The sequence below is a fragment of the Leishmania martiniquensis genome, chromosome 28, assembly GCF_017916325.1.
Source record: "Leishmania martiniquensis isolate LSCM1 chromosome 28, whole genome shotgun sequence".
NCBI lineage: Eukaryota > Euglenozoa > Kinetoplastea > Trypanosomatida > Trypanosomatidae > Leishmania > Leishmania martiniquensis.
Window position 1 is genome coordinate 120439 of NC_090163.1, and position 10789 is coordinate 131227.

General features: G+C 60.2%; 3 protein-coding genes across 3 annotated transcripts; all 3 read right to left on the reverse strand.

Moving 5' to 3' along the window:
• Positions 1–113: 113 nt before the first annotated feature.
• Positions 114–1292, reverse strand: LSCM1_03049 (uncharacterized protein; the record flags this gene model as incomplete). The annotated part of the gene is made up of 1 exon (XM_067320602.1): positions 114–1292. One exon carries the CDS (start codon positions 1290–1292, stop codon positions 114–116), a length of 1179 nt encoding a protein of 392 aa, XP_067177212.1.
• A 2592-nt stretch (positions 1293–3884) lies between these two features.
• On the reverse strand, positions 3885–6662 carry LSCM1_03050 (uncharacterized protein; the record flags this gene model as incomplete). Its single annotated transcript, XM_067320603.1, has 1 exon — positions 3885–6662. The coding sequence occupies one exon, from the start codon at positions 6660–6662 to the stop codon at positions 3885–3887; it is 2778 nt and encodes a 925-aa protein (XP_067177213.1).
• Positions 6663–7721: 1059 nt separating this feature from the next.
• LSCM1_03051 (uncharacterized protein) lies at positions 7722–9359 on the reverse strand (the record flags this gene model as incomplete). The annotated part of the gene is made up of 1 exon (XM_067320604.1): positions 7722–9359. The coding sequence occupies one exon, from the start codon at positions 9357–9359 to the stop codon at positions 7722–7724; it is 1638 nt and encodes a 545-aa protein (XP_067177214.1).
• Positions 9360–10789: the final 1430 nt, after the last annotated feature.

Here is a 10789-nt window from a genome sequence, read left to right on the forward strand (position 1 = left end):
AGTGCATCGCCGTCCGTCGCACAAAGAATGGCGCGCGAGGGTGAGAAGGATGAAAGGCATGGAGTAAAATGACCACACAGCGGCCTCGATGGATGAGGGGAGGGCGGATGCAGCTACTGCCCCTTTTTCGACCTTGCTGCGCCATCAACAGTAATTGTGCTGATGCTGATACCGGCGTCACGGCAGCGGCGCACCAGCTCATCGCCAAAGGCGTAGGCTGGTGTCAGGAGACCACCCTTGAGCGAATGCTTGCGCGCCAACGTCAGTGCACTCATGGCACACTCGCCAAGGAACAGCGCCGTGGCGGTATAGGCGTCTTCCCGGGCCGACAGGGTTGTCTCGACCCGCTTACCAGAGGTCGTCTCGCCCACAAAGTCGCAGCGGAAGTCAGATTTGGCCATGGCCTCGTCGGATGGGCCAATACCCGTGCCGCTGAAGTACTTGCGGAGCATCCAGCGGCGCAGCGGTGCAATCATGATCGCCATGACCGCCGCATACGACACAAGCGTGAGGTGCAGCACACGCGCCAAGGAACCCTCCATGGACTCCATGTACACGGCCGATGATCCCATGAGGCTGTTGGTGCGCCGCACCAACTTCTCATCACACGAGGCGGTGAGGAAGACACCGGTGAAGCGCCCATTCTCGTACCACACACCGTGGCGCGTGGGGGTACTCTTGGGCTGAACGTCTGATTTGGATACCAGCGCCAGAGGGCTCATATCCTCCTTCGTCATCCTCTCTATCACACACGCTACCGAGTTCATTGTGCCATTCGATGCACCAGCCGGATGGCCTTTAAAGTAACCGCGAACCACCGCCACCCCATCCCCAGCCTCGCGGTGAACAAGGTAGTTACCGAGGTCTGCAGGGACGCAGTCGAAGCCGCAGCAAGGCACGATCGCCACGCCCTTCGTTGCTGCGACCTCGTGGTACGCAGCAATCGCGCGGCGTACAAACGGGATTTCTCCCGTGCAGTCAACATAGTGGGTGCCGTTGCGGACGCACGCGTCAACAACGGGCATGCCAACCAGCGTAAAAGGGCCCATACAAGAAATTACACACGTCGTCTGCGCGCACGCCGCATCCACCGTCGCTGGATTCTCGGCGTCCACCACAAACGTGGGCAATTCGATGCCCAGCTCCTCCTTGAGAGCTGCCAGCTTGGCCGCGCTGCGGCCAGCGATTCCCCAGCGCTCCTTCAGCTCCCGCTTTCGTGCCAGGTAGCGGCAGGTGAGCCGGCCTGTGAAACCTGTGGCACCCATCACCAGAATGTCCAGCTTTGGCGCCATCTCCCTTGTAGAGCTTTCTGTCTCCGTTTTCCCGCGCAGGGCCAAGGAGCACGCCACTGAAGACAATTCAACGAGATGAGGAGATAAACGACCCGCCGTGCGGCGCGTCGACGAGACAAAGAAGTCACACTGGAGAAGAGTGCCCAAGTAGAAGCTGTCGAACACACTCACACTGAGCGTCCACCTTTGAAAAAAAAAACTGTGCGCCTGCTGTAGCGGTGTGTGTGGCTGCGTATGTGACGCAACATGAAATACCGATGAGGACGAGAGAGAGAAGAGGCAATCATTGCGTAGATGCAGTTACAGAGGTGCGCTCGTGCGTTGAATAGCCTAGAGCACACAAAGGACAGATATAGCAGTTCCAATGGGAGAAGAAATGCGTCCATCCTCCCTTTTCTCAGTGAGCCCGCTTCTCTGCCGCCGAGCACACAACGCGAGCCGAGCGCCCCCCACCTCTCTGCACGGCCGGGCCCGGCCCGTCTCGCACAACACACGGGCACCAGCGCCGCGTGGGGTGCCAAAGGAGGCGTGCAGATGCGCGTGGCAGTGGGTGCGCCGGCGTCGCTGCCCGTGCGCGGCCTCTGCCTCAAGCGCCACCTACCCACCTACCCACGCACACACGCACCGCTTCACGCGATGCCTCGCAGCCGCGCCGACATCGGCAGCGCTACATCGCACCGGCGCCCCTGCGTCATACGTGCTCGGTCCTGCCACCGCCAGAAGTGGATCGGCCTCTAGTAAGGAGAAAGGGGGAAGGGGAGCCTTGCCCACTCCCCCCTCCCCGAGAGACACCATGCAGCGAGAGGGGTGTGTGTCTCCCCCCCAGTCACCCTCTCTCCGCCTTCCCGCTGTCGAGGAGGGGGCGGGCACACGCACGTGCGAAACGGTCACAGATGAGGAGGGAAAGGAGTCGGAGCCAAAAGAGCAGACGTGGAGAGGCAGAGACGAGACGTTGCGGAAACGATGCAGGCGTGGTCGGCGGAGGGCCGCAGCAAGAGGGGGAGAGGAGCCGATGGCGGGCACGGGGGTGGGGAGAGAGAGGTCTTGGAGGGAAGGGGTCAACCACAGGGACGTGACAGTGCCGCAGCTGTTGCTCAGAGTCTGCGACGCTGGCGAGGAAAAGTCATGGGATGCTGCAGACGCGAGGAAAACAGAAGCGATACCAACACAAAGGAGAGGAGAGTCACAAGCGCGTTCGCTGCGGTGGCGTGGTTGCGTGCAGGGGGAGGGGGAGGCCGAGGCGCCCTCCGCGATGTTCGAAGATGGGTGCCGAACACAGTCAGTGGTGAGGGTAGGGAAGAGCCACTGGAAACGAAGAAGAGTGTAGATAGGCAGCTGGCCAAAGAGCAAAGACAGATATGGCACCCCTCTGAACGTCTGCTCGGCGTTGTAGGGGAGAGGGAAGCGGGTGGGTGGGGAGGGGGCAGCACAAAGAAAATGCCACGAGATGTGAGTGTGTGTGCGTGGGGGGGGACCTCGTGGCGGTGTGGCATCAGAAGGGAGAAACGTAAAGTGGGCCAACGTGAGCACAAGCGCCGCCGGGCCTGCCGCTGCTCTCTCAGCGCCAAACGCCATGCTTGAAGGTGAAGAGCCCCGCTGCAAGGATTCCGCCACGCCAGCGCCGCGCTGAACCGTATCGGGCACGGGGAGAGAGGTCACGGGGAAGATGCGGGTGCACTGCGCGCTATTGTGCGGCGTCTTTCTCTTGCATGTGTGTGTGTATGTGTCTTCACCCTCTTCGATTTCAAGTGTTGGAACATAAAAGGGAAGAGGGGATAACTCCAGGGAAGGCGGCCGGCACACCTCCGTTCAGCTTTGAGGGGGAGGAGTGGGGAAGTTTACCTAGAGGCAAGCCAACACCCGAGCATCAGCGCAACAATATGCGGCCGTGGCAGTCGGCACAGTGGCCAGGCAGCCTCAGCGAGCAGCAGCCAACATCTTTTTGCGGGATACACGCGCGCGAGACAGAGACAACTAATGCGAGCCCGGGTGGGGCGCGGGTGGAGACCACCAGAGGAAAATGAGAGAGGCGCACGCAGAGGGACAAAGGTGAGGGGGGCAGTCTAGGGGATCTCGTAGAAAATAACAGGAGCAAGAACACCAAAAATGTCCTGACAAAGAGAGGCTACTCACTCCTGTGTTGGCTCTCGTGCGGCGGTCTGTGACTCCCCCCTCCCCCTCCGTCTCCTCACCACCTCTTCCTTATCCAACCGCTTCCAGCAGTATCCGCTAACTCATCGCGAGGAAGGTGCCGGGAGAGAGGTACGTGGCGAGGTTCGCAATAGCGAGAGAGGAATGGTGGGGTGGGGAAGGGGGCCGCGCGCACACTTGCGTCTGCGCCATCTGAACAGGAAAACGAGAAGAATAAAAAAATACAGAAAAAAGTGAAGGGCAGAGCCCATCAGCGGAGAGGCACACGGCCCGCGGCGACACCATCAGCAAACACACGGCAGCAGTACCACCATCATCACCATCACAGAAACACAGCGTGCAGGGCCCACGTATGCTCGCATGCCGACGGGGACGTCGACACAACTTGCGTACATGCGACGCGTGCGCGAGCGAGGAGATGCGTAAGAGAGAACGGCACCGTCATCGGTTGTACTGCTTATTAATGCTCGCCTTCAGCGCGTCTAGCCTCTTCTGCTCTTGCAGCAGCTCTGCCTGTACGTCAGCCAGGCGTCGCTTCTCCGCTAGAATCGTCTGCTGACCGCGAGCCTTTTCCAATGCCTCCTGCTCCATTCGCCGCTCACGTTCCTCTGTCTCGCGGCGGGAGGATTGCTCGTACATCGCTTCCTTCTCCTTCTCCGCCGCATACAGGGACTCCTGCTGCAGTAATCTTTTGGAGGCGTCCCTGGCGTCGCGCTCTACTGCAGCAAAGCGCTCGTGAGCGGCGTCGCGGCGGTGCCCGGCGCGGTCGATGACAGCGACGAGAAAGTCCATGGCAGCGGCTGAGAGTGGAGCAGCGCAGACTGGGCTGCCAAGGGTTTGCAGCACGAGTTCGCGGCGCAGGTTGTGCGTGCACCCGACGTCTCGACTCGTCACCGCCGCACCCGACTTTCTCTGAGTAGTGTTTGCCGCGTCGCCATGAAACGCGAGAAACTCCGTGGGGTCGTACAAGCGCTTGTCTTCCTGCATGTACTCCTGGCGACACCGCAGCTCCTCCAGAATGCACTGCTCCAGTGCCTCAATGAGCCGCAGCTCTTCTTCACGCTGTTGGTGCGCTGCCAAGTTGTACCACTGTCCCACCTGCTCGTAGAAGCACGCGCGCGCTGTAGCCTCCGCTGCTGCCACCTCGCAGAGCTGCGTCTGGAGTGCGGCCTCCGCTGCATAGCGCGCAGAAAGTTCCATCGCCGTCCGCACCGCTGCTCTGTCAGCGACCTCATCGCGAGCGACACGTGCACGCTGTTGCGTTTCTTCGTACAAAAGCTCCAAGCGGCTTCGGTAGTGGAAGGCGTCGATTGCGCGGTAGCGCTGCGCGTTCTCCTCACTGCACAAGCGCTCCCATTCCTGCGCCTCCTCTCGGGTAAGTCGCTCAAGACCTTCGATGGCGCTGCGCGTTGCCATGGTGCGCGCCCGGTGCTCTTGCGCAGCTCGCTCCTCGACTGCCTTGCATGTGCGAGCGAAGGCGACGCAGAGCTGTTGCCAGGCTTGCTGCTCCTGTCGGCACATGGCGCTGCGAGCAGGCCGTTCGCTATCCACGAGGTCCAGCCTGGCAACACGCTTCGCTTCACACCACCGCACCAACACCTCCTCCTCCGCTGCCATATGTGACAGTAGGCTAAAGCGGGCAGCGTGCTCCTCCCGGGCGAGCACCTCCACAGCGCTTTCGGCGCATGCGCACAGCTCGGCTCGCGCACGTACCTTCGCCACAGCCCGCTGCGCCACAGCCACCTCATCGCTCGCGGCAGCCTTGTACAGCGCCTCGCGGGCGAGAGATTCCTCAGCGGCGAGGACCGACTCCTTCTCGTGCAGACAGCGGTGCAATAGTGCCGCCCTCGCCTCTTCCTTTTGCGCCATCCACACTCGGCGGCCGGCGGCCTCGTCGCGCTCCCTGACTATCAGGGCTGTGAAGGCTGCATCTTCTTCGCGCCGGATGTTGCAGAGAGTGTCAAGCGCGAGGAGGAGCTCAGAGTGACGACGATCAGCTCGATCAGCCTCGGCGGCGTTGACAAAGTCTTCATCCGCCTTCATGTCCAGAAACAGCGCATGGTAGCCGTGCTCAGCCGCTTCGCGGATGCGCTGCCGCTGCAACGCCTCAGTTGTGCAGAGGGCAGCTCGTTGACGCTCCAGGATGCGGTGGCACTCTTCCATGTAGTCCGCCTCCTCCATCCGTTCCTCACGGAGTCGCATGCGAGTAGCGGCTTCCGCCGCGGCGATATCACGCCTGCCCTGCTCGGCTAGCGCGAGCAGCGCGCACCGTTGCCGAGCATGCTCACGAAGCATCTCACGGTCAGCGGCAGCCAGCGCAGCCAACGTCTCCAGCCCCGCAACGTGCTGGCAGACCAGCCCCTCCCTACTCTCCGAGTAACTCTCGCAGAAGCGGTACTGCTCGGCGACGTGCTCACACATGACGTTGCGGCACTCCACCTCCTGCGCCTGTAATCGATGTCGTTGAGAGGACTCGTTGTACCGCAGCGCCTCACGCGTCGTGGCTTCCCGTTGGTGCAATCGCATCATCTGCGTTGTGCAGGCGTAATGCCGGGACAACCCGGCAAAACCCTCGCGCTCTCTCGCCAATGTCGCATGACGGGCAGCCACCTCACTCGACTGTAAAGCAAGAAGCAGCACGTGCTGATCGACCGCGCTCACCAGCGTCAAGCGCTGAGCTTGTTCTTCTTTGCACAGCTGCTGCCGGTGCGCCGCCTCCTGCATCACAACACGCACGGTGTGCCGTTGAATCAACTCAGACGTGTGGAGGCTCTCCCACCACAATTCGTACCGCCCCACCAGCCGCACTCGTTGACGGCTTTCTTCGCCGCGTAGTTCATCCGTGTTGCGGGCACGCTTGGCGCGCTCGTATGGCGTGTTGAGACGCAGGCTCTCCAGCTTCTGCTTCTTGGCTGCTGGGTCGACCTTGACGCTGCATGCGTCACACCCCAGCTGCCCGCATACGAGGCAGCGACTGCACGATGGGTACTGCCACCCTACCGGCGGTGGGGTGCTGGAGCAGCGTTCTCGCACGGTGGCTACCACTGGTGTGGCAGGCGGCGACACTGTTGGGGACACCAGTGGCAGCGCATTTTCCATAGCCTCCGTACGCGACCGGGACGACAGCCTCGCGCTGCCACTGATGCTCTGCGATCCCGTGGAGGGGGGGCGAGGGCGACGCCGCAGCGGATGGCCGCCGTACGGGGGCAGTTGAGACATGGTGGTCACAGCCTTCCGGACCGATTGGTTCTCTATCTATCTGTGTAGAAACAACAAAAGAGGGAAGCGCAGAGATGTGCGAGCGTTGTCTCGCACACGTTCGCCTTTATTTGTTCGTTGCTGTTTGCGATGTGTGTGTGCGTGCCAGATGAGGACGCGGTCGATTCCGCGAGACAGCCAGCCAGAGGTGCGAACGCGCATGAACACACGCGGAACTGAGCGCTCACGCGTACCACAACAAACTGAGTGTCACGCCAGCGGGCGATGCGGAAGCAAGCAAAGAAAAGGGAGGCGCATGATGGACGATAAATGCGTAGCGAGAGAGGGAGAGGGGGGGCAAGGGGAGGAGCATCAAGCGCGAATCTAAGCTAGAAGTCATCGAGCAGGCAGAGGTATGGTGCGTGGACGGCGGCGAGGAAGAGGGGCTCAAAGAAAATAGTTCCCCTTTCCACTAAAGCTCGTGTACGGCACGTGCGCAAGAGGACGCCAACAATAATGGAGTCGCTGAATGCGCTCGACTAAACATCGCCTCCGTCCCACGCCAAAGCAGGTGCAGGCGATACGTGCACGCAAACGCCTTACGTGTTCGCGTGTGTTTCCTTTATGCCCGGGTGTACACATTGCAGAAAGGCCCACGCTAATTTTAATGTAGCACACGGGTAAGCACACCTTCGGAGAGCAGGCAAAGGGCGCCGCCCATGGGATGAGAGATCGAGCGGGAGTGATGGTCGCTGATAGAGAAGGTATGCATGTGAGGAGGGGGGGGTGCCGGGCGGAGAGCGGAAGCGTAGCAGAAAAGGATGAAGGAATGCCGACGCGGGGTGCACACGAACATGTACACACAACGTCTATCCCCACCCTTACTCGTCCACGATGAGTCGTGCAAACCTCCTCCTCTCTTCCCTCACTTCTTCTTCACCCACTTCCAGCAGGGTGTCCTGTGACGCACTTCTCTGCGTCACTTCTTCGTGCGTGGGTACATGAGTCAGGTGAGGGGCGTTGAAAGAGGACGAAGCAGCAGACGAAAAAAAGGCGCATCTGACCTTACCGCCACGCCCCCTACACGTTCTGTTCAAACTCCTTCTTCCATGCTTCGAATTTCTTTATGTTGCTCGCGTTGATGCTGCTCGGGACCTTCTTGAGAGCCGCTAGGAAGTCATTCATGTTGATGGGTTCCCCGGCTACCTGCCGGCCAATCTCCGCCGCGTTCTCCTTGAGCATCCTTTTGTCCGCCTCCTTCATGAAGCGCCGCATCGTCATCATAGCTGCATCCCGCACTAGGTTCGTGATGTCGGCGCCGCTGTAGTGGCGCCCCTCTAGCAGCTCGGACAGCTTCGCAAAGTCGACATCACTCCCCAGCTTGATGGACTTAGTGTTGATCTTGAAGAGTTCGACACGGTCTGCAGCATCGGGCAGGGCAATGTAGATACGCTTCTCAAGGCGGCGGCGCATCGCTTCATCGATGTCCCAGGGGTGATTGGTGGCGCCGAGCACCATGACTATCTTGTCAGTGTCGACCCCGACGCCGTCCATCTGAGCCAGCAGAGTGCCTTTGGCCCGTCGCGAAGCTTCGTGTTCGTCACTGCCGCCTCGCTTTCCACATAAGGAGTCGATCTCGTCGATGAAAATTGTGCTCGGGGCGTAGTGACGGGCCATCTCAAAGAGGACGCGGATGAGCTTCTCGCTGTCGCCGCGCCACTTGCTCGTGAGCGTCGCGGGGGATATGTTGAAGAATGTGGTGTTGCACTCCGAGGCGACAGCCTTTGCCAGCATCGTCTTGCCGGTACCCGGTGGGCCATACAAGAGCACACCTTTCCACGGGCGGCGGATGCCTTGGTAGTAGTCGGGCATGAGCACCGGGTACACCACCGCCTCCTCCAGCAGCCGCTTTGCCTCCTCGAGGCCAGCGACGTCGTCCCACGTGACGGGTAGCTTGCCGACGTGCATGTCGGCTTCGATAAGCTGGACCAGTTCCTCCTCTCCCGGCCGGCCGACATAGCGGGACGAATCATTCTTGCCCTTCCCCCGTACCCTCCTAGCGGCCCCGATGTCGTTCGACCCGCCACCGCCTTGACGGAATCCGGCACCGGCCGCGTGCCGACCGCCGGCGCCGGCTCTGTTGTTCGAAGAGGTGCGGCTCGTGCGAGGCGGCGCGGTGGCCGCAAAACTCACACTCGGCGCGGGCGGCGCCACCGCTGTGTAAGAGAAGGAGCCGTTGCGCACTGACGGGCGCATAGCGGATGGGATCTGTGGGCCCTCTGGGGGGCCGAAGCGGTCTTTGTCGCCGTATAGCTTCTCATTTTGTATGCTGACGCTCATGCCCCCGCTGCTCACGAGCGAGGGCCCGGTGCGTGCCTTCTTTTTCATTCCCGCCCTCGGTACAGCAGCCCTCTCGGCGCTGCCACTGCTGTGGTTCTCATCGGAGTCGAGCTGCTCGCGGCGCTTCGCAGCGTTGGGGTCAACGAACAAGAGCAGCTCCATCTGTGCATCACGAATGATCTGCACCTCACTCTCGAGCTCCTCTAAAAGACTCATCCACTGACTGCAGAGAACATCGTCGAGGCCGCGGATGTGCGCGGTGATCTCGCTGCGAATACTTTCATAGTACTGAAGGGCGGTCTTGTAGTCACAGTAGAGGGCGCAGTTGCGGGCCTTCTGCACCGCCTTGACAATTTCGCTTGCGACAAGCGATGGCATAGTGGTGCGCGCACGCCAAAACAGCGCAGGGGACGAGATGGAGGGGAGCACGCAAAGCAAGCGGACGTGGGCGACGGAGCGGGCACAGATACAACCCAGTGTATTCAAGAGAGCGGCTGCGTGTGTGTTTTTGAATATGTGTGTGTGTGTGTGTTAGAGTGGGTGCACTGCTCGCGAGGTCTCTTGTGCGCGGAGGGGCGTGAGGAGGAGAGGAACGCGAAAGGGCATGGAGATGAAAAGGAGTAGGAGGGGGAGACGGGACAGGCATCACTGCAGGCGGCCGCAGAGAAACATGTATGGGCCATCCTCGACAAGAGTTAAGCGCGGTCAACTTTGGCGCATAGCGCGAAGGAGTCGGAGGGAACACGAAGACCGATCTGGCGTATTCGGGTCGATCATGGCGACAGCTTTCGGCCTCATGCTTCCCCGTGTATCCGTCCGCGATGAGGTGCTCTCTGACGACTTTTTTCCTATCTCGAGTGACGAATCAGTACAGGCTCCATACACGTGTGAGGCGCATGCATCGACCTCGTCATCACCACATTTGGTGTTTCCGTCCCTTTTGGTTGACCACTTCAACTGCTGCACTGGCCGAACCTCCTTACTATGAAGCACACGCTGCCAGTGAAGGGATGCGGACTTCACCGACAGGATAGGCATAGAAGCACACAGGCGTACATCGCGCGTGAACGTATGCTGCTGCTCTGTCTGATCAGGCGAGCACAAGCTGTCCGCGGGCGCGAGCACGGCCGACACACACAAAAAAAAACGAGAGAAAGGGAGGGAGGAGGAGTGAAAAGAGAACAAAAGGGGGAAAAAGAGCAGCCGCGAAAACCATTAGCCACTGCTGAACTGTAAAGCACTTAAGGAAAGCCAAACGAACACAACGCAGACGTCAGATAGAGGGGGGTAAGAAGGCTGAAGGAGGTCGAGCATAAACAACGGGTAACGCACAGGAGACCAGAGGGGCATCGGGGGACACAGAGAGGGGGAGGGGCAAAGGCCGCCATACCGCACACGCAATTATACGCTCGGTGGGGCGAAGAGCAAGACGAGCGTAGGGGCAGCGAAGTAGTGCTTAAATGTGTATGGATAAGTGGGGAAGGGGGTGGTAAGCACATAGAGACCACAAGCGACTGGAGAGAAAAAAAAAAGGGCGGTCGGGGTGATTAGGCCGGAGAAAGGACGACGAGGATTCGAATAGAAAAGCCTTCAAAACAACTGTGGCGACGCACACACACACACAAAGACAGACAGACAGACCGAAAAAGAGGTGATGTAACGAGGATTAACCAAGCAATGTTGACTGCCAGTATAGACAGAAGGGAGGAAGGGACGCGGGAGCAGAGAGACAAGGTCCCGTTAACACTACAAAAAAAGAAAGGGAGACGTGAGCGTAGCGACACAGGCGAGGATGATGAAGGAAACAT